Source organism: Schistocerca piceifrons, chromosome 4 (genome assembly GCF_021461385.2).
Source record: "Schistocerca piceifrons isolate TAMUIC-IGC-003096 chromosome 4, iqSchPice1.1, whole genome shotgun sequence".
NCBI lineage: Eukaryota > Metazoa > Arthropoda > Insecta > Orthoptera > Acrididae > Schistocerca > Schistocerca piceifrons.
This window is the reverse complement of record NC_060141.1, coordinates 665,836,582-665,861,208: the sequence shown is the minus strand read 5'-3', so window position 1 is coordinate 665,861,208 and position 24,627 is coordinate 665,836,582. Positions and strand designations below refer to the sequence as shown.

At 42.8% G+C, this 24,627-nt stretch overlaps 1 protein-coding gene across 1 annotated transcript in view; it reads right to left on the bottom strand.

Annotated features, from left to right (window-relative positions):
- LOC124796102 (formin-like protein 16) overlaps window positions 1–13,478 on the bottom strand; it is a 107,618-nt gene extending 94,140 nt beyond the window's left edge. The window contains exon 1 of the mRNA XM_047260189.1: window positions 13,409–13,478. Coding sequence (XP_047116145.1) covers window positions 13,409–13,478 — 70 coding nt within the window. The remainder of the gene's footprint in view (window positions 1–13,408) is intronic.
- Window positions 13,479–24,627: the final 11,149 nt, after the last annotated feature.

The following is a 24,627-nucleotide window of genomic DNA, read 5'->3' as shown; positions in this document are numbered from 1 at the left end:
CCGGCGTCGGGCCATCCTGATTTAGGTTTTTCGTGATTTCCTTAAATCTCTTCAGGCAAATTCCGGGATGGTTCCATTGAAAAGGGCACGGCCGACGTCCATCCCCATCCTTCCCTAATCCACTGAGACCAATGACCTCGCTGTTTGGTCTCCTTCCCCAAAACAACCCAACCCTCGCCCTGCCTCGACTTTTCTCGGCCCTCCTCGGTACAGCGCTACGACTAGTTTAGCAGGGCGACGTGACGTTTTCTGCCAGTATATTTTGGGTCAGCATGAACTTCTGCAAGTAGCAAATATCGAGGAGCGAGCCCTGTTTAATCTTTACTATTTGTTCATGGTATAATGGAAGTTCACTAATCCAGTGTCTCTCCGCGCAAAAAGTGTCAGTTCAGCGATCTTTCGTCGCAATCGTTTAAAAACGAATGTTAATTACAGCGGAGATGTATGAAAACTCTCAATATTACTATATAGCAGCATAATCAATGAAACCGCAAATTAACTACGAAACAGCATACAACACCATGAAGGAAGACTTAATGATCAGAGCTAAAAGTTATAACGACCGACAGATGATATGTAAGGGATTCATTGTTCTGTGCATCAAAGAGCACACTGTGCTAAATTAGCATGCATGGAATACGTGATGGAATCGGTGGTACGAAAAGTAAATTTTCTGTAGTCGTACGAATTATTACATCGTCAGTTGCAAATTTTTATATAGAAGGGAACAAAGCGTATGGAGACTTTATATTTTACTGCAAAGTACGTTGGTTACATCAAAGTACATGCCTGCAATGAGTTTTCATTTCAAGAACGTCTGTTGTTGAGTTTTCGCAGGAAATAGGAAAGCAAGAACGAAAATTAGAAGTTGTGCAATGGATTGAAGACGTTGCATTTTAAACAGGGTTGACTGCAGACTGCCCTCAGTAAGACATTGCAAGAAGAGCAGCAACTTATTTCTAATTTGATGGCGAAAGCGTATGCATTTAAAAAGAAAATGGCACTGGGAAGGGAGCACCTCTCACAGGGAACACCGTCCAATTCCCTGCGCGAGTTCTGAGCAGTTCACTGTGACCTTCAAAAAGTTCTAAATTTTTGAGGACACTGGCAGTCTTTCATCTATTTTTGATCTGTGTTAGAGACTGTATGCCATTTCACCTGAAAGTGCCCCTGAGTATTCGCAATACGTTCTGGTCGATGTGCAACGTAATTCCCGTTTAAAAGGCAAATTTCCTAACTTTAAAACTCTCCAGGAATTCTACTTTGTTATCATCCGGAACAGTTTCCACGACTCCACAGTGAGGTTGCAAATGTGACATCTGTGTTTCGATCAACGTATGTCGACGAAAAGACGTTTTAGATTATAAAACTAAATAAGTCACGAATATTTGGCAACCCGAGTGACGAAGGACCGCAAACCTGTCTGCATCTGCTCGTATGAGGACAGTTTGTGCCAGATACAAGTTCTATTTTGTCTTCAGTGCGCCAAAAATAATTAAATAATACAAAGAACTAGCTTTTTGTGGTCTACGTTGCTGAGAAGTATGAGGCTCTTTCGCAGTTTCCCTCCTCTCCTTTCGTAGGCAGCGAGGTTTGGTAGAAGGGGAAAAGTGCGCTCGAATGAGAGAGATTAGCACGTGTGCACGAACACCTCATGTTTGTTGAGTTCTTGGCCACCTCTGTACTACGTATGTAGGTGATACCGCACTATTAAACCACTCATCGAAAACTGCAGTGCACAGAAACATGCGATCAGACTTAGTGTTAACTTCCTGAAAATACAGGGTGCGGTAGCATCATTGTAGGATATTAAAAACACACCATCAGTCAGTAACTGCAACTTATTTATCACCTCTTATGTCAATTAATAGTTAAAGGTATGCTATTTACTAATGTGTAAGTCATTGTCCATTGCGTGGATAACCTTTTGAATATGACTCCTGTCAAGTGATGCTCCCTCTGCATAATACATTCATCTAGGCGGCGTTGGAAACTCTCCATAACTCGGTGTAACGTGTTCCCTGAGACATTGCGATGGCAGTTCTGATGCGATCCTTCAACTCAATAATGGTGGCACAACGTAATCGGAACACTTCTTGCTTCAGGTAGCCCCAAAGAAAAAAGACTGCACATGAAACGTCAGGTGAACGAGGCGGCATGAAATGTCACCAAAACGGGAAATTACTCTACCGGGGCCGGCTGGAGTGGCCGTGCGGTTCTAGGCGCTACAGTCTGGAACCGAGCAACCGCTACGGTCGCAGTTTCGAATCCTGCCTCGGGCATGGATGTGTGTGATGTCCTTAGGTTAGTTAGGTTTAATTAGTTCTAAGTTCTAGGCGGCTGATGACCTCAGAAGTTCAGTCGCATAGTGCTCAGAGCCATTTGAACCATACTCTACCGGGAAATGTCCGTCGCTAGAAATCCATACAAATTCTGGCTGTATGCGAGGTCGCTCCGTCTTGTTGGAACCTTAATTGTTCCACATCCACGTCGACCATACCTAATTGGGGAAGAACGAAGTCTTGCAGCATCTTTAGGTAGTGTTCACTGGTGACAGTTACAGCCACACCGCTGTTATGCTGGAAGAAGTAAGGGCCAGTTATCCCAAAGGAAGCAACTGCACACCACATTGTGACGCGAGAACTGTGCAAGGGCGTGATGTGCAGTTCATACGGGTTTACATCACTCCAATAACGCATATTCTGTTTATTCACTGAATCAGGTAACTCAAAATGAGCTTCATCTGACATCAGGATGGTGTGCCACATTTCTGGATTTTGGCGAAGGAGATCACGCATGGTTAAGCAGGATGTTTAGCGTAAAACCCAAACGCGAGGCCTAATTTACTGAACAATCTGAAGCTTATATGGCTGAAAAGGGAGATCTTCATGCAATATTCTCGTGATTGAGCGATCGGACATATGCACAGTTTGCGCATGAAGACGAGCAGATCTTTTGGGGCTACGCAATAGTGCAGCACAAACATTTTCCACGGCTTCTGGTGTCCACACAGTTCTTTCACTTCTTCCCGGTTGGCCATTGCAAACAGAACCTGTTGTTCGAAATGCATGTATCCACCTCACAATGGTCTGTCCATCTGGAACTTTCCCATGACGGCCCAAGTTGAAATGTTGCCGAAATAGGCGCTGGGTAACAATAACAGACCGCTGCGGTAGGAGGTTCGAATCCTGCCTTGGGCATGGATGTGTGTCATGTCCTTAGGTCAGTTAGGTTTAAGTTGTTATAAGTTCTAGGGGACTGATGACCCCAGAAGTAAATTCCCGTAGTGTTCAGAGTCATTTTAACCATTTTTGAACAATAACAGAGTAGTTATTCTTGAAATAACTTTCAACAGCAAAGACACGATGGTGTCCAGTCCACCGCTCCATATCACTCTCACACTCGAATTGGCAGCTCAGTAGTACACGAATGCGGCACGAGGTGGCGTGCATTCAAGCAGTACGTAATTGGCCCTGTTGTATCCATCTTTCTTTGACTAGTAATGACGTGCTGAGGAATACTTATGCACTGATGAGTGATGTGATGTGTGTCAATATGTGCAGCGCCAGCATATGGGTGAAGTGGAAGTGGACACTTCATTTGGGCTCCGGGGTATGGATTTTGTCATATCGTGGGAATTGGCGCTCTTACAGATAATGCTACTTCTATGATGATGCCAAAGTGCTGCACACTGTATGGTGTTCCTATAGGTCCAAGAATGTGTAATAGTTTGCCAATTATATGACTGGCTTCAAGATTTTTCGAATGATAGAGCCCAGTCCATAGACGGCGAGTGTTCATCGTAGAGAAATGTAGGAAATATGGAAGAATCGTTTGGAATCCGTTGGAGTTGTATTTGAGGAAGAAAGCTCTCTGTAATTAGGAACGTTCCTGTGCTTTGTTTCGGTTGCTGTATTTTTCACTCTTTGGTAGGAAAATGAAAGCTGTCACAAAATTTATCCATTGTTGTTTCAAAATGAAACAAACTTCATTGTAAACAAGGATATGAAACACTTTTCTTTCCTTCTTCTCATGACCTAAAATTGATCGCATATTTTGTCCGGAAAAAAGCAAAAATATTATACACAATTTGTGCTAAGAGCATCGAAAATATGTCTTCAAAGTTCGAGGACATGTATGTTGAACACAATTTTCCTCAGGGACAGTCACATTTCTTTCATTTCAAACAATAATATGTACATTTCGTGAAAACGTTTCCTCTTTTGTAAACAGTAAAAAACATTGCAAAAATGCGAGTCGACTCCACGAGCACGGAAACTGACTGTATTCCAAACAAACCCTTAAAACACTTCTCGACAACCACCCCAATTAGCAATAGTTTCTCTCCAGAAGCACGGGAAGTTGAGGTAATAGCGGACGCCGGATTATGTCGGACAAGCTCTGTTTATGAACTCTAGTGCTGGTAGAAGCGCCTAAAGCGCTATTGTAATGTCAGTTACGGAGGAACGAGGGCACTCACGTGATTCTAGAACATAACTATAGAGCGTTTAGAGAGGCAGCTCGTTACTGTTCGTAGCGTGTTTATTTTCGGAATGTTGCGTTTTGTTTGCAAGTAAGTTAAGTGTGTATTTAGACACAACTTATATTATTTTTTATGTTGTAGGCTGCGACAGTTTCAGTCCTAGTATTAATGACAGTGGGGATGTTAAACTGTCACAGTGGTACATTCGTGCCGTAGCGGGCTAAAGCCGTTCCAAATCAGTCCGGATAAGCCTATAATTTTCCTTGTTTCCCTAACAGGCGTATGTGGACAAGTAAGGACATAAATTTGAAGAGAATAACATGAAGGCAGCCCCATAAAAATTTAGGCTTATGGAAATGACAAGCAAGGAACCGAGTGAGAAATATTCAATCCTAAGGAATATACTAGGTGGTGGATCTAAAGCTTAATGGGAAAAATTTTCTTCCTAGGTCGTTGACTTAATGAACAGGAAACAATATTGTCCTATGATGTTTAGATTTAGTCAGCTTAATGCCTTTGAGTAAAGCTGAGTTCTGAAATCAATTGTACAAATACGCAGAGCAGCTAAATATGTAGCACCCTTTCAATGAGGCCAAATGAAAGCGCATAAAGGATTTTACTGTGATTTTATGAAAAGACATAAAGACTTAAAGTTGAGGACAGTGTCTGCAGGAAGTTTCAGGAAGGAAAAAGATGAAAGGTTCTTTGACTGACTAGATGAGTTGACGCACAGTTTCACATTTTTATCCATTTACGACCTAATTAAAATCTTTTTCTGACAAAAAGCATTTCTTTAGGAATTATAACGTCTTGTATAATACAAATTTCTAGAAATTCAAACTACCAAAACACAGAGGCTGGAATAAATATTAAAAAATAAATGATGAAGTAAACAAACGTACATTCTTTGACATCGAGTTTTGTACTTCTGCTAAGTAATTACCATAGTATTGTTTAGTGTACCAATACAATCTTTAGAAAATAATATAGCTGCGAAAGAAAGTACCCGTCCAACGCCACTTCCTTCCTCCTGTTTCTGCTACCTATCAACGTTACAAATTCATGGTTTTTGTGGACACTTTTAGATTGCAGGCCTGGTTGTACAAACAAGACTCCCTTATTTGCCAATCTTCTACAGATTCCACCTGGTCTGATACGCTTTAATCATCATGAATTTTTTGTACATGGCAAGCATAGCGCCCTTAATATTTCTCAAGAACGTATGCTGAACTTGCTTGAAGAAAGTTTGGTCTCTACTTAGGAGGTCCCATTTGTCTGTTTTGTAACGTTTCAAGATGCTAGTGGTGAACATTCTTAATACAGCTTTGGCTTGAGGTTGTTGTGTCGTTGTGTCTCCCATAAGAGGATTAAAAACTTCAATGGTGAAACTTCGAGGCAGATCAAAACTGTATGCCAGAGCTAGACTTAAACTTGGAACGTCTTTATTTCGCAGCAAGTGTTCTACCGTATAAGCTATCCAAGCACGACTCCCGCCTCGAGCTCGCATTTCTACTTCTGCCATAACCTCGTCTCCAACCTTCTACACTTCACAGTAGAGGGCATAGGACCTTGCTTCGAGTCCCAGATCGGCTAAAAGATTTAACCAGCCAGGAAGTTTAGAATCACCACGCACTCCATTGCGGAGTGAAAAGTCGTTATGGAATGTACACCTAGTTCATTTTTACGCTCTCGTGGCTACCATGCTTTTTTGCCCTGAGAAGGATGAGAGAAAGTGTCGGCGATCTGCAGTAGGGTTTTCTACAAAGGCATAAGATTTAAGATTTGAATAGAGAGAAATAATGAGTGAGACTGCTGCGATTCGTGCTCACGCTTGACCCTAAGCCGTCTTTCTGCCACGGTGGAATCATTTCAGCAAGAACTTTCGAAGAACATGCAAGAATTTGAAATATGATCATGGGCCTTGTGATGTGACACGCAAATGGCGGAGCTTCTATTTAGGATCACATACTGCAACGTCAATCATACTCAAATGAATAAAAATTTGATTCCTGTTTGGAGACACAATTTTTAAATAACTGATAAAATTTTCATAAAAATTTTCAGTTGCTGGTACGTCGTTGCCTATCGGTAGGTGTGTGGCGATCGATAGGCAGCGTGCCGTGCATCGCTGGAAGGACGGCGGCGTCAGTGAAAACGGTTCTTACAAGGGGGATCGCGGAGCGACGTGGAGCCAGTGCGGGCTATATGTGGGCAGGACGTAATCGAACCTGTATGTAACAAGTGGAGCTACAGCCGTCGGTGCTCTGTGACTGACGTTGAACCATGCGGTGATTAGAGGTTCAAGTCTGTGGAGACTCTGAGCCACTGCGCTCACTGAGGAACGAGGCCCCTTACGGGATGGACATGACGGTATGTTTGTTTTCATGGAACGTGGTAGATGGGAGCAGCTTCCTATTCTGTATGGTTCAAATGGCTCTGAGCACTATGGGACTTAACATCTGAGGTCATCAGTCCGCTAGAGCTTAGAACTACTTAAACCTAACCAACCTAAGCACATCACACACAACCACGCCCGAGGCAGGATTCGAACCTGCTACCGTAGCAGTCACGCGGTTCCGGACTGACGCGCCTAGAACCGCATGGCCACCGCGGCCGGCTCCTCTTCTGTAGTACGGATGGGATGAGATGTGGGAGTGTTATGCGGTAGGCCTTCTGAGTAATTCCTTATGGAAGAGAATATGATGCTCTGAACGGACATCATTCATTGCTTGTTGTCAGTGTGTTTATCTGCAAAATCATGGGCAGTGTCGTTGGTCTTTGCCTCGTGACGCTGTAAGTAATATAAAACTCACGTAACTGAACAGACGTTTTTGTTGGTTGTTCGCTTATCGGGTTGTTGCGTATGCTGTGGCACGAGTATACAATTCACAGTACGGCGATTTGACGTTGGGTTATAGTGCATTTTGAGATCAAATGATTTTCACTCAACTGTGGAGTGCAAAATGTGTAGTCGGATAGCACGTGGACTTTTCGTTATAATGCTGGGAAGCATAAACTGTGTCGCATAAAATCTCTGTTTCAGATGAAACTTAGGCATGATAACTACCTGTTATCTGTGTGGACAGTAAACAGAACGGCCCGAACATGTAACGGCAGTCAGATGAGTGGAAATGTATCACGCTGATGACAGAAGATGCAACTGCTTGAGCCACTGCACCATTTTTTGCAAATTCCATAAATGTTTTCGCATCTTCATGATCCTTATATCCTATATATATGTGCTTATAAAGTTCTTCATAAATGAATTAGATTGTAATTGTGGATAATAGTAGCGCTGTTGTAGGTTTCAGATTTTTATAACGCTATAAGTACTGGTATTAAGTGAAACCTTACAAATATGACCTCATGAGGCCCTGTGTAGAAATTTATAACTTACAGATGTGTGAATATACACACATCATGAAAAGTTTTGCATCTCTTCGGTTCCGAGAGATGCGGATCCTGTACAGACAATTGGAATAGTGATCACCATAAACATCATTTCCGCCCTTTTTATTGCTCATGAAAGCCATCAATTGCACATTGTACCATCATACAGCGAGAACTTCATAGGTGGTGATCCAGATTGCTGCACAAACCTGTACCTCTAATACCCAGTAGTACGTCCCCTTTCATTGATGCACGCCTCTATTCGTCGTGGCGTATTATCCACAACTTTATCAAGGCACTGTCGGTCCAGATTGTCCTTCTCAACCGCGGTTCGGTGTAGATCCACCAGAGTGGTTGTTGGGTCACGTCACACATAAATTTTTCAATCTATCCCAGTCATGTTCAATAGCGTTCATGTCTGGATAACATGCTGGCCACTCTAGTCGAGCGATGTCGTTATCGTGAGTGGAGTCATTCAAATGATGTGCACGATGTGGGCGAATTCTTGTCTTTGAAGACGAATGCCTCGCCAATATGCAGCCGAAATGGTTGCACTATCGGTCGGTGGATGGCGTTCACGTATCGTACAGCCGTTACGGCGCCTTCCATAACCACCAGCGGCGTACATAGGCCCAACATAATGCCACCGCAAGACAGTAGGGAACCTCCACCTTGTTGCACTCGTTGGACCGTGGGTTGCCTCCAAACACGTCTCCGACGATTGTCTGGTTGAAGACATATGCGACACTCGTCAGTGAAGAGAACGTGACACCAATCCTGAGCGATCTATTCGGTATGTTCTTGGGCCCATCTGTACCGCGCTGCATGGTGTCGTGGTTCCGAAGATGGACCTCGCCATGAACGTCGTGACTGAAGTTGCGCATTATGCAGCCTATTGCGCACAGTTTGAGCCGTAACACGACATCCTGTGGCTGCACGAGAAGTATTATTCAACACGGTGGTGTTGCTGTCAGGGTTCCTCCGAGTCATAATCTTTAGGTAGCGGTCATCCACTGCAGTAGTAGCGTTTGGGTGCCCTGAGCGAAGCATGTCATCGTCCGTTCCTGTCTCTCTGTATGTCCTTCATGTCACGTATCGTACAGCCGTTACGGCGCCTTCCATAACCACCAGCGGCGTACATAGGCCCAACATAATGCCACCGCAAGACAGTAGGGAACCTCCACCTTGTTGCACTCGTTGGACCGTGGGTTGCCTCCAAACACGTCTCCGACGATTGTCTGGTTGAAGACATATGCGACACTCGTCAGTGAAGAGAGGCCTGGACACTTCCCATGTTGAAAGCCCTTCCTGGCACAAAGTAACAATGAGGACGCGATCATACCACGGTATTGACCTTTCAGGCATGGTTGAACTACAGACAACACGAGCCATCTACTTCCTTCCTGGCGGAATGACTGGAACTGATGGGCTGTCGGAACCCCCCCCGGTCTAACTGGCGCTGCTCATCCATGGTTGTTTACGTCTTTAACATCTCTGTACAGTCAAAGGGTCTGATACAATATCCACAGTCGGTACCTATCCTTAGGAGTTCTGGGAACTGGGATGATGCAAAACTTTTTTTTGATGTGTGTAGAACGACTAGGAGTAGATGAAATACTCTAATGTCTGTGTTAGAATAGTTCTCGTTCTGGAGCCACATATGTTCTGCTAGTATTTCGAGATTGTTATCACTTTGAAATGTGGGATGATGCAAAACTTTTTTTTGATGTGTGTAGAACGACTAGGAGTAGATGAAATACTCTAATGTCTGTGTTAGAATAGTTCTCGTTCTGGAGCCACATATGTTCTGCTAGTATTTCGAGATTGTTATCACTTTGAAATGTGGGATGATGCAAAACTTTTTTTTGATGTGTGTAGAACGACTAGGAGTAGATGAAATACTCACACTAAAGTCTGTGTTAGAATAGTTCTCGTTCTGGAGCCACATATGTTCTGCTAGTATTTCGAGATTGTTATCACTTTGAAATGTGGGACAATTTGTATGTAAGGGAATAAGTGTTAGGGAACCCATGTGGTGTTAGTTTCGAATACATCATGAACTCTTTCCTTTTCCAATGGGTTATTGCTCGTTCCTGCTCGCTTTTTTATAAAGATTTTGTTGTGATGTCTTTAGTAACATACTGGATAAATCTAATACTAATGTTTTACACATGTCACTTTGTACTCACTTTCCGAGTTTCTTTTGCGTAGCTGAATTTCCGCAGCACACTATATATTTCCGAGACTAGAGATGAGGAGAAAATGGAAATAAAAATTCATGACGTAGTAGATAATATTTATAATTTGGAAAGAGTTACATTAAATTTCAAACTATCAATTAACTTCAAACGGAAGGAGATACTCTTTCGTCGAGTGGATGGCTCTCTTTGCTGCTGGTGGGCAGAACTGGAAGACGAGAGGAAAAGTTTGGTTGGTTGCTACTGAGACTTCAGTAGGGTGATTGAACGAGTCAAGAGACAAGAAAGGGCAAAGTTGTTGTTTGTAACTTGAAATACATTGTTGTCGTGAATAGGAAGTGGTATTTGATGTGTTCCATGCCATGATTTGGTTTTACGTCTGGTTGTGTTTCCTAAGGAAGTTAACAGGAAATGAACATCACTTTCGAACCTTAATTATTGGTACCGTATTTACGAACGTTATTTGTTAACTAATATAGTAACCATTAGGTTTTTAATTTTTTTTAATTGCTTTCAAACAAAAATCGTGTTCCTATTTACATAATAGTGATTGTTGCCCATAATGTTTCAATTTTTTCGGAAACCTACTTATAACAAAATTGATTTCCTTTGCGTTATTACTAACAAAGAGTTAATAATTTCCGATTTAGTAAGTTCATGACGAGCAGTTTATTGTATGTTACAAACCTTTTTTACATTTCGTCAGTCTTTAAAAGCAACTAGCAACAAAAAAGGTTAGCATCACCCCGGTTCCCAGAACTCCTGAAGACAGACGTTGATAGTGGATATTGTAACACAGATACAATCCGTCCTTTTGACTGATCACAGATTTCACTAAACCTGCCCAAAGATGTAAACAACCATGCATCAGCAGTGCCTATTAGACAGAGGGGGTCCGACAGCCCGTCAGTTCCAGTCATTCCACCAGGAAGGAAGTACACGGCTCGTGTTGTCTGTAGTTCAACCATGCCTGAAAGGTCAATACCGCGGTTCGATCGCGTCCTCATTGTTACTTTGTGCCAGGAAGGGATCTCAACAAGGGTAGTGTCCAGGCGTCTCGGAGTGAACCAAAGAGATGTTGTTCGGACATGAAGGAGATACAGAGAGACAGGAACAGTCGATGACATGCATCGCTTGGGTCGCTCAAGGGTTACTGCTACAGTGGATGACCACTGCCTAAGGATTATGGCTCTGAGGAACCCTGACAGCAACACCACCATGTTGAATAATACTTCTCGCGCAGCCACAGGACGACGTGTTACGACTCAAACTGTGCGCAATGGGCTGCATGATGCGCAACTTCAGTCACGACGATCATGGCGAGGTCCATCTTCGGAATCACGACACCATGCAGCGCGGAACAGATGGGCCCAACAACATACCGAATGGATCGCTCAGGATTGGTATCACGTTCTCTTCACCGATGAGTGTTGCATATGCCTTCAACCAGACAATCGTCGGAGACATGTTTGGAGGCAACCCACGGTCCAGCGAGTGCAGCAAGGTGGAGGTTCCCTACTGTCTTGGCGTGGTATTATGTGGGGCCGACGCACGCCACTGGTGGTCATGGAAGGTGCCGTAGCGGCTGTACGATACGTGAATGTCATCCTCCCACCGATAGCGCAACCATATCGGCAGCATATTGGTGAGGCATTCGTCTTCGTGGACGATAATACGCGCCACCATCGTGCACATCTTCTGAATGACTTCCTTCACGATAACGACATCGCTCGTCTAGAGTGGCCAGCATGTTCTCCACACATAAGCCCTATCGAACATGCCTGGGATAGACTGAAAAGGGTGGGTTGACCTATTATTCACTCTGAGGGATCTACGCTGAATCGCAGTTGAGGTGTGGGACAATCTGGACCAACAGTGCCCTGATGAACATGTGGATAGTATGCCACGAAGGCATGCATCTGTGGAATAGGCCATGCTACTGGGTATTAGAGGTGCTGGCGTGTAGAGGAATCTTGGTCACGCCCTCTGAAGGTCTCGCTGTATGGTGGTACAACATGCAATGTGTGGTTTCTATGAGCAATAAAATGGGCAGAAATGATACTTATGTTGATCTCTGTTCCAGTTTTATGCACAGGTTACGGATCTCGCCGAGCCGTGGTGATGCAAAACGTTATTTGATGTGTGTAGAAACATACTGGGATGTAATCTTAAATACCTTTTACAGATTAGGCATTAGTCCCATTCTGACTTTCTGAATGCTGCTTAAATGCCAGGACGAGGAGCGATCTATGATCGTGGGACAATGGGAACGCCATGTTGTCAATTCCTCCTGCCGTCGTTGCCAGCAGATGAATCATAGTGATGCTAGTGTATCTTTGTTCAAGTAGCTCTTCATTTGGCGTCACGAAGCTGAGTAGAATCCGCTCCAGTCCCTTCTACCTCAGAAAGATCCAAGGAGATACCAGGAATCCAATGCGAGTCCTTCCTCACCAAATGCACCGACGTTAACCGTTTTGGTTACGGAGGCGTTCGCAGAGAAGTACATGAGAGGTTTTTGGGTAGACTGCATTGAGTGATAATTCTTGGTTATTTTGGCACGAATGATAATAAGTAATCGTTAGGAAATTTTTAGGATAAGTATGGATGAATTGTAATTTGTTGACCGGCTGGGGTGCCCGAGCGGTTCTAGGCGCTACATTCTGGACACCGCGACCGCTGCGGTCGCTGGTTCGAATCCTGCCGCGGGCATGGATGTGTGTGATGTCCTTAGGTTACTTAGGTTTAAGTGGTTCTAAGTTCTAGGGGACTGATGACCTCAGAAGTTAAGTCCCATAGTGCTCAGAGCCATTTGAACCATTTTCTTTTATTTTTTATTTTTTATTTTTTGTAAATTGTTGTCCTTTGCTTTGTGGTCATTAAAAATTGACTGTAAAGATATTTTGTTACTTTAGGCTTAGCAGAAGTTGGTTTACAGGTTGGGATACCATGTTAATCAATTAATTTACTTTACCGCTACTGACTGCATGCCAAGTATTTTGTTTGAAGCTCTCTAAGAAGGAGGAACCTTTGAGTCTAAGGATAGTCAGTGGTTACCACAACCACTTTGCGTCAGCTAAAAGTATTTTAAGGATTCTTCAGGTCTACTGTATAATAGACGTCTAGAACATTTAGTCACTTCCCTTGGGCTAATGACGACAGTAGTCAGACAGTGGTGTACCACCACAATAAACCTCGTTCTTGGCACTATTTGGCGGCGTCTTGAATTGAGAACCCCTGACCCCCAAATATTATTTGAATCACTGTTACAGATTTTCAAATTTAATTTTGCGTAGGTGTAAAATTTTCTTTACAATTTTAGTGACGGGAAGAATCTTACAAGCGAAGTAACGCACCAGCATTTTCAGTTTCCCATCTTTCACTAGCTTCCTTGCTTGTCCCGCCCCCATAGTCCATACCTAAATATAAAAATATATTAATTCTTTACATTTTCTACATTGATATATTTGCTAATGCTTGGAACCCGAGTTCCAGTACTTGAGCCAATTTTCCTATAACTACGGGGCTAAGTGTATTTTCTAAAACAAACGTATATCTCTCGTGTATGAGATATTTCGATATCAGTTCTATGACTGAAGTCTGGCCTTTCGTATCAATCCACATTCCAGTTGCTATTTATGTGCTGTCCTAAAGCATCCACTGCACATCGACTAGTGCATTTCCGCGGAACGGTATCAAGAAGGTGGTGGACCGCGCGCCAAATGAAAGAGCGGGCAGCGACACATCTCCAGGAAGAAAGAGTTCAGCGCCCCCTGTCAATGCTTACCTAACACGCCGCCCATCGCTGGTAGACTGCCAGCTAAATAAAAGATTCAAACTATGGAAGGCACTAACTACTGATAGGGATAGTTAGCAAATGAAAGATATTAATAGAGAGCAAACAATGTATTTACCTTGATATCATCACAAGTCATAATATATATATCAGTTCATGACAAATTACAAACCTCCGCCATCTCTCTCCCCACATCCACCACTGCTGGCGGCTCACCTCCAACTGCCCAACGCTACGCGCTGTTCACAGCCAGCTGCCGCTGCCCAACACTTGTGAATGCTGTCGCTGCTCCATGTCCTTACTGCATTTCGCTGTTTTCTTAAGATTTTGCTAAGTGGGGCTGGACACATTCGTGCTGCTCGATAGTCACCTCGTCTCAGACTGCACACAGCACAGCCAGTGATTTTCATATTGAGCGCTACGTAACGTTGCCAATAAGAAAACATAAACAGCCTACTTACATAGAGAAAACATAAACAGCCTACTTACATAGCCCCCATGCTCCCCACAAAAAATTTTACAAATGGGATTGGGCAGTGGCCAATAATGATTTGATAAAATTTTTCATAATTACAATAACAAAGAAATCAAATGCACACACTTATTGATATTATGTTGGTCAAAAGCTAAAATTGTCTCACAGTCCATAAAGACAGTCCTAATCGTACATAACAGGAGAATAGCAGTGTTTTTCTCAAAGTCTGAGCAGTAAAAGAAAATGCACACAGAAGTAGTGGATTTCCATGCAGTCTTGAAGAAGTAGTGTTGTCCTTCCAACGGAAAGACAGTGCTGGCTCTTGACATGCTGACAGGTAATGGACCACAATGGAGCAAACCCACAGCAGAGTCATTCGAAGTTTTGAAGAGTATTGGTAGGTAAGTCATCACAGAGCGGACCCACTGTAGTCCTGGTAGAGAGTATGGTATTGGTGGGCCACCAGAGGTGCAGACCCACTGCAGTCCTTGTAGAAATAATGGTATTGATGGATCATCAAAGATGTAGACCCACTGTAGTCCTTGAAGAGATGGCCAGCAGCCATCTGTTGTGACTGTGCAGGTGCACAATTACCATTGAAGAGTCTTGCGGATAATATAGCAAGTCCATGAAAAGTCCCCTTTGAACAATTCTTACAAGACTGTCCTTAAACTGACATACAATATTTTTAGCGCAACGCAATCTGACTTTCAAAATTCCCTACAAAAGAATGGCCCTGACTAACATTAAACTATACCTTTCACAAATCACTTACCTCACAAAAATCTTCGCTGCTCAAGCTACTGCAATACAGCAAGCGCCACTACTGCCAGCTAAATAAAAGATTCAAACTATGGAAGGCACTAACTACTGATAGGGATAGTTAGCAAATGAAAGATATTAATAGAGAGCAAACAATGTATTTACCTTGATATCATCACAAGTCATAATATATATATCAGTTCATGACAAATTACAAACCTCCGCCATCTCTCTCCCCACATCCACCACTGCTGGCGGCTCACCTCCAACTGCCCAACGCTACGCGCTGTTCACAGCCAGCTGCCGCTGCCCAACACTTGTGAATGCTGTCGCTGCTCCATGTCCTTACTGCATTTCGCTGTTTTCTTAAGATTTTGCTAAGTGGGGCTGGACACATTCGTGCTGCTCGATAGTCACCTCGTCTCAGACTGCACACAGCACAGCCAGTGATTTTCATATTGAGCGCTACGTAACGTTGCCAATAAGAAAACATAAACAGCCTACTTACATAGAGAAAACATAAACAGCCTACTTACAAACTGCTAAGGTCATCAGTCCCTAAGCTTACTCAATACTTAATCTAATTTATCGTGAAGACAAACACATACACCCATGCCCGAGGGAGGATCCGAGCCTCCGCCGGGACCAGCTGCACAGTTCATGACTACAGCGCCTGAGACCGCTCGGCTAAAACCGCGCGGCCCTCTGGCGGTAATAACGGCTTTGATACGCCTAAGCATTGAGTCAAACAGAGCTTGGATGGCGTGTACAGGTACAGCTGCCCATACAGCATCAACACGATACCACAGTTCATCAAGAGTAGTGACTGGCGTATTGTGACAAGACAGTTGCTCGGCCACCACGGACCAGACGTTTTCAGTAGGTGAGAGATCTGGAGAGTGTGCTGGCCAGGGCAGCAGTCGAACATTTTCTGTATCCAGAAAGACCCGTACAGGACCTGCAACATGCGGTCGTGCATTATCCTGCTGAAATGTAGGGGTTTCGCAGGGATCGAATGAAGGGTAGAGCCACGGGTCGTAACACATCTGAAATGTAACTTTCACTTTTCAAAGTGCCGTCATTGCGGACAAGAGGTGACTGAGACGTGTAACCAATGGCACCCCATACCATTACGCCGGGAGATACGCCAGTATGGCGCTTCCAATGTGCATATTCCGCGATGTCACCAAACACGGATGCGACCGTCATGATGCTGTAAACAGTACCTAGATTCATCCGAAAAAATGACGATTTGCTTTTCGTGGACCCAGGTTCGTCTTTGAGTACACCATCGCAGGTGTTCCTGTCTGTGATGCAGCGTAAAGGGTAACCGCAGCCATGGTCTATAGCCCATGCTGCTGCAAACGTCGTCGAACTGTTCGTGCAGATGGTTGTTGTCTTGCAAACGTCCCCATCTGTTGACTCAGGGATGGAGACGTTTCGGCACTATCCAGCACGGCGTTCCGTATTACCCTCCTGAACCCACCGATTCCATATTCTGCTAACAGTCATAGGATGTCGACCAACGCGAGCAGTAATGTCGCGATACGATAAACCGCAATCGCCATAGGCTGCAATCCGACTTTTATCAAAGTCGGAAACGTCATGGTACCCATTTCTCCTCCTTAGACGAGGCATCACGACAACGTTTCACTTGGCAACACCGGTCAACCTTGTGTGAATGCTCAGAAAATCTAATCAATTGTGTATCACAGCATCTTCTTCCTGTCGGTTCAATTTCGCGTCTGTAGCATACCATATTCATGGTGTAGCAATTTTAATGGCCTGTAGTGTAATTGCGTGTAGAAGGCACAGAAAGCAACACTGTAATGAGTAGTTAAGCTATGTTTCATTCCATTTTAAAAACAATTTGTACTAATAATTTGAAAATGTTATTTACAGATCATTTTGGATTCATTGCAAGGATCATCGTAACGACGCTCTCTAGGTTACACGAGTGGCATCAGTTTGGTCTGGTCCTAAACGTTATAGTACCCCATATCAGGTCCATGCATCGTCACGCACGGAAGATTAACCAGGAAAGGCCTGGAAGCTACTGATATGTCCGTTGTCTTACTAATGAACGAGACGGCTCACTGGTAACACATGAGATTAGTATTTCAGAGAAATGCGAGTCAAATCCTCGTTCGGCCAAGATAATTTGTGATTTCCTTAACCACACGGAATCACTTAAGAGTAATATACGGACGATTCCTTTGAAACAGTACTTCCGAATTCCTTTCGCATCCCCTCCAAGCCAGAGTTAACACTCCGTCTTTAAATGACCTTATTAATCCTAAATCTTCCTTCTTCGGTTCTCTTTGTTACCTAATATTACTATCGCCCATAGAAGGCATGGAAATAGCAATCCATGATCCGTGTATAGAAATATGACGATGGGTAGTGCGCACCGCTAATCCCGATGCGTTACCTATTTGGGGCCAAGCCGTTGAAGGGGCATGCCACTGATGCAGTTTAGCAATCCACCAGCAAACGTCATCACACGGCGAATGCGTCGCCATTGTCTTCTGTTAACAGCATCGGACCACCGTCTAACATCGTTGTCATGCGTAACAGCGTCGCAGTACCATGCAACGTAATTGTCTTGCGTGACTGCAACCGATTACAGTGCGACCCGCCTTAGCACTAAGCGACGGCACCTGGTTACTCTGGAATCAGCTTTACCATTTTTTGTCTAACTTAAGGTTCTCTGTTTCTAACTTCCAGATTTGTTAATCTACGCATTTTCTCGCTATAGTACAGTCGTAGGGGGTAAGTAGTTTTACTAGAATATGGAAAGTGACATGCTAAATGTTGCAAACACAGTGTTAAAAGATTTTTACATTTTTATAATGACTAAGACGTAACAAACTCTTTGTATCCATGCACGAAAATTACCAGCGCGAACTCATTTATTTTACAAATCTGTTACTTTTAGCAGAATTACTTGTGCTATGTAAGTTTCCCAACTTGCCAAGTCGTCACGGCTCGCAAAGGTGACGACTTATTCCGAACACAGGTACCAGCGCTTTGTGTAATGTAATCACAGTCTCACAGACTAAAAGGTCATTTGTCCGTAATCTGTTAACCAATGTACCTATCGAGTATCGTCTCAGTGGCGCGACTGGGTCTGTGATTTCCCGACCGAAAGTGACCAAGTAAAACTGAAGTGGTATCTACCCTTCTGCTTTCCTAATTTCTATAAATGGTATAGAAGAAAATCTCAGCAGCCCTGTGATATAGTTTGCAGATGATGCTGTACTTTACCATCTAGTAAGGCCACCAGAGTATCAGGACCAATTGCAAAACAATTTGGACGAGTAATCTGTTCGGCGAGAAACGTAGCAGTTGACCCTAGTATACTAAAATGTGTCAGATCATCCGTTAAAATTCGGTTACACGATACATAGCACATATCTGATGGTCATCAGTTCGATTTAGTACTTAGCGATTACAATTACGAACAACTTAGACCGGAACGATCATATATATAATGTTCAATCTAAGGCGCACCAAAAAATGCATCTTTTCGGTAGAACACTTAGGAGATGCAACGAATCCACTAAGGAGACCGCGTAAACTACCTTTGGTCTGTCCTCTACTAGAATATTAGTGTGCTGGGTGGAATAATTTATAGATATGATTGACGGAGGACGTCGAAGAAATTCTGAGAAGGGCAGATCGTTTTGTATTACCGCAAAATAGGGGACAGAATGTCACGGATATGATAAGCGATCCGGAGTGGCAATCATCAAAACAAAATCATTTTTCCTTGAGGCCAGATCTCTCCTCCGAAATTAAAAATACCGACTTTTTCCTGAGTATGCGAAAATATTCTATAGGGAAATGTTAATCGTAATAAAATAAGAGAACGCAGAGATCGCACGAGACGATTTAAGTGTTCGTTTCCCCTCGCCCTATTAGAGAGGGGAACGTTAGAGAAATAGCGAGAAAGTGGTTCCATGAACACTCTACCAAGCACTTGAGTGTGAATTACAGAGTAGCCATGTAAATGTAGATGCGTATGTAAAGATGCATAAGAAGACGTAGATCGATAATTATAGTGTGAAGTAATGATCGTTAACTATGCTTTATACATCCCGTCAAAAATGTAGTCTGGGACGTCCTAGAAAAGCTTCTAATCCATGAAGCTAATGATTGTGTAGGTGAATACCCTAATTATTATTATTCCCAGTAATTTGAATCTACAGACCCACAGTTCTCAGTAATCGTTTTAACGTGGGTTCCATGAGCTACTTCTTTTGAAGTTGAATTATCTTTCCAAAGTATTCTTCCAATGAATCTGGTGCTTTCCCTACGACTACTATCATATAATCTTTCCAGTTTATGTATCTCCAGGAAAACACTGTTGCTGTTTATTAATTACCATCTCCTTAACCCAAAAATAAGTGGTTTTTCTACTCACGGTGGTGCAAAACACCTCAGTGATTTACGGTGGAGATCCACTATTAATCCCTAAATCATGTTTCGGTCCTGTGCTGACCTTCTCTCATTCCCCTTCAATTTTTATTGTTCTCTGACTTCACTACGTACAACAGCATCGTCTAAAAGTTCTAACAAGACCTTACGTTATTCTCTGTCTCTCATGTGCAACATGTGCCGCCGGTCTGTGTCACCACATCATTCAACACTGCCTGCTTATGATGCACTAGTCTGTCCCAGAAAGAGTCCGTTTACATCCTGTGTCTCTCAAAATACCATACAACGCCCAGGACAGTGGCCCTGTAATTATTGATTAACTTTCAAAATGATTGAGGTCAGCAATCAGTCGCCCTTTCCTTTCAGGCTTTATTAAAGAAAATCTAGATTTCGGATAATGCCTAGCCGTTGTCAATGCACTATTTCACAGTTTCAATCCTCTGTTGTTCGGGTTTCAGTCACAGTTCTCTCAAGACTAATAGCTCATCAATAATCGCTAGGCACTAGCCGAAATCTATATTTGCTTTAACAAAGCCTGAAAGGAAAGGACGACTGATTGATGTGCTCCATCATTTTGAAAGTCGTATCACAGTCTTTGAGTGCATTCCATATTCTGAATGGAAGGTAACATGATACTTATTAACTTCCCTTCACTGGCGTTACCAGGCATGCAATACTTTTAGAGGAGATCATGGTCTCCTTTGGCTGTAAAATATTTTCTTCATAAATGTTGCCATTGCTGTTTCAATCCTTTGCCATTATCACATGGAGCACAATTTTGCTGTATTGTGCTTCATGAGTCCTGCATGACAAACTCAATAGTGGGTTTAATAAATAAATAATTTCACGGTCAAAGGTGATCAAGATGTCTCATTGTTGTTAGAATAATGGCCACATAATATTTTGTGTTTTTAATCTTAATATGTGATGTAGTGTTGTTAACTGCTTCAGAAGAAGTCTCGTAGAGAGTAATCATTTTATACAGAAAAAGATGAATTTAATCAGAATAATGAAAATATACTATAATTAAATTTCTTTTGTTGCAAATAAACCCTTTTCATTGATACTGGGTGAAATTGCTGCACAACTGGATATATAACTTATCAATAAAGATCCGACAACTGTTTGTGTTTTAGCGAAAGTTTCTTCAAAGTATGGGGGACTCCAGTGCCTTCACAGTCAATCTTGCCTGGAGTTACGCCATGACCAGTGGAAAACGATCTCCTAAAATGCTGATATTTTATAGCGCAATAATTTGTGTTTTAGCAGTGTTCACGCACTTTTCAACACACCTAACAGCCTAATAGCACGCATGACCACCTCAGGTACCCACTAGAAGCCTCATTTTAATATCAGGAATCCCCATTACTGAACTTTCACTTAGAAATACGTAGCGCAGAGAGAAACATGTAAAGCCCAGCTACAGACTGTCGAGGGCCCTTTAATCACAGAATGCAATGTTGTTGTTGTTGTGGTCTTCAGTCCTGAGACTGGTTTGATGCAACTCTCCATGCTACTCTATCCTGTGCAAGCTTTTTCATCTCCCAGTACCTTCTGCAACCTACATCCTTCTGAATCTGCTTAGTGTATTCATCTCTTGGTCTCCCTCTACGATTTTTACCCTCCACGCTGCCCTCCAATACTAAATTGGTGATCCCTTGATGCCTCAGAACATGTCCTACCAACCGATCCCTTCTTCTGGTCAAGTTGTGCCACAAACTTCTCTTCTCCCCAATCCTATTCAATACTTCCTCATTAGTTATGTGATCTACCCATCTAATCTTCAACATTCTTCTGTAGCACCACATTTCGAAAGCTTCTATTCTCTTCTTGTCCAAACTATTTATCGTCCATGTTTCACTTCCATACATGGCTACACTCCATACGAATACTTTCAGAAATGACTTCCTGACAATTAAATCAATACTGGATGTTAACAAATTTCTCTTGTTCAGAAACGCTTTCCTTGCCATTGCCAGCCTACATTTTATATCCTCTCTACTTCGACCATCATCAGTTATTTTGCTCCCCAAATAGCAAAACTCCTTTACTACTTTAAGTGCCTCATTTCCTAATCTAATTCCCTCAGCATCACCCGACTTAATTAGACTACATTCCATTATCCTTGTTTTGCTTTTGTTGACGCTGTCCATTACATTCAACTGCTCTTCCAAGTCCTTTGCTGTCTCTGACAGAATTACAATGTCATCGGCGAACCTCAAAGTTTTTATTTCTTCTCCATGAATTTTAATACCTACTCCTAATTTTTCTTTTGTTTCCTTTACTGCTTGCTCAATATACAGAGTGAATAACATCTGGGATAGGCTACAACCCTGTCGCACTCCCTTCCCAACCACTGCTTCCCTTTCATACCTGTCGACTCTTATAACTGCCATCCGCTTTCTGTACAAATTGTAAATAGCCTTTCGATCCCTGTATTTTACCCCTGCCACCTTCAGAATTTGAAAGAGAGTATTCCAGTCAACATTGTCAAAAGCTTTCTCTAAGTCTACAAATGCTAGAAACGTAGGTTTGCCTTTCCTTAATCTTTCTTCTAAGATAAGTCGTAAGGTCAGTATTGCCTCACGTGTTCCAGTGTTTCTACGGAATCCAAACTGATCTTCCCCGAGGTTGGCTTCTACTAGTTTTTCCATTCGTCTGTAAAGAATTCGTGTTAGTATTTTGCAGCTGTGACTTATTAAGCTGATAGTTCGGTAATTTTCACATCTGTCAACACCTGCTTTCTTTGGGATTGGAATTATTATATTCTTCTTCAAGTCTGAGGGTATTTCGCCTGTTTCCTACATCTTGCTCACCAGATGGTAGAGTTTTGTCAGGACTGGCTCTCCCAAGGCACGTCAGTAGTTCCAATGGAATATTGTCTACTCCGGGGGCCTTGTTTCGACTCAGGTCTTTCAGTGCTCTGTCAAACTCTTCACGCAGTATCATATCTCCCATTTCATCTTCAACCTCTTCCATTTCCATAATATTGTCCTCAAGTACATCGCCCTAGTATAGACCCTCTATATACTCCTTCCACCTTTCTGCTTTCCCTTGTTTGCTTAGTACTGGGTTTCCATCTGAACTCTTGATATTCATACAAGTCGTTCTCTTATCTCCAAAGGTCTCTTTAATTTTCCTGTAGGCGGTATCTATCTTACCCCTAGTGAGATAGGCCTCTACATCCTTACATTTGTCCTCTAGCCATCCCTGCTTAGCCATTTTGCACTTCCTGTCGATCTCATTTTTGGGACGTTTGTATTCCTTTTTGCCTGTTTCACTTACTGCATTTTTATATTTTCTCCTTTCATCAATTAAATTCAGTATTTCTTCTGTTACCCAAGGATTTCTCCTAGCCCTCGTCTTTTTACCTACTTGATCCTCTGCTGCCTTCACTACTTCATCCTTCAAAGCTACCCATTCTTCTTCTACTGTATTTATTACCCCGATTCCGGTCAATTGCTCCCTTACGCTCTCCCTGAATCTCTGTACAACCTCTGGTTCTTTTAGTTTATCCAGGTCCCATCTCCTTAAATTCCCACCTTTTTGCAGTTTCTTCAGTTTTAATCTGCAGGTCATAACCAATAGATTGTGGTCAGAGTCCACATCTGCCCCTGGAAATGTCTTACACTTTAAAACCTGGTTCCTAAATCTCTGTCTTACCATTATATAATCTATCTGATACCTTTTAGTATCTCCAGGGTTCTTCCATGTATACAACCTTCTTTCATGATTCTTAAACCAAGTGTTAGTTATGATTATGTTGTGCTCTGTGCAAAATTCTACAAGGCGGCATCCTCTTTCATTTCTGTCCCCCAATCCATATTCACCTACTATGTTTCCTTCTCGCCCTTTTCCTACACTCGAATTCCAGTCACCCATGACTATTAAATTGTCTCCCATCACAATCTGAATAATTTCTTTTATTTCATCATACATTTCTTCGATTTCTTCGTCATCTGCAGAGCTAGTTGGCATATAAACTTGTACTACTGTAGTAGGTGTGGGCTTAGTATCTATCTTGGCCACAATAATGCGTTTACTATGCTGTTTGTAGTAGCTTACCCGCATTCCTATTTTCCTATTCATTATTAAACCTACTCCTGCATTACCCCTATTTGATTTTGTGTTTATAACCCTGTAGTCACCTGACCAGAAGTCTTGTTCCTCCTGCCACCGAACTTCACTAATTCCCACTATATCTAACTTCAACCTATCCATTTCCCTTTTTAAATTTTCTAACCTACCTGCCCGATTAAGGGATCTGACATTCCACGCTCCGATCCTTAGAACGCCAGTTTTCTTTCTCCTGATAACGACATCCTCTTGAGTAGTCCCCGCCCGGAGATGCGAATGGGGGACTATTTTACCTCCGGAATATTTTACCCAAGAGGACGCCATCATCATGTAATCATACAGTAAAGCTGCATGCCCTCGGGAAAAATTACGGCTGCAGTTTCCCCTTGCTTTCAGCCGTTCGCAGTACCAGCACAGCAAGGCCGTTTTGGTTATTGTTACAAGGCCAGATCAGTCAATCATCCAGACTGTTGCCCTTGCAACTACTGAAAAGGCTGCTGCCCCTCTTCAGGAACCACACGTTTGTCTGACTTCTCAACAGATACCCCTCCGTTGTGGTTGCACCTACGGTACGGCTATCTGTATCGCTGAGGCACGCAAGCCTCCCCACCAACGGCAAGGTCCATGGTTCATGGGGGGGACGGAAAAAATTCGCAACATCAGAAAATGAGTAATACAAGGTAATGAAATGTCTGGAATACATTTGTCTCGATAACATATTAAAGTGATCAACATTGCAAGATGACAGGTTAATCTAAGACCAAGATAAGCCATTGCAAATGTGAAAGTCTGGTACATTAGTAACATATTTAACGACCACAATGCTGAATGCAGGCATACAAAGAGGCATGTTGGGCACGCATTGTATTGTACGGGTGCCAGATGTCAGTTTGTGGGATGGAATTACATGTGTGTTGCACTTGGTTGACCAGTACAGGGACGTTCAAGGCTGTCTGGGATGACACTGGGGTTGTCGTCTGTTAATGTCCCATACGTGCGCGACTGGTGA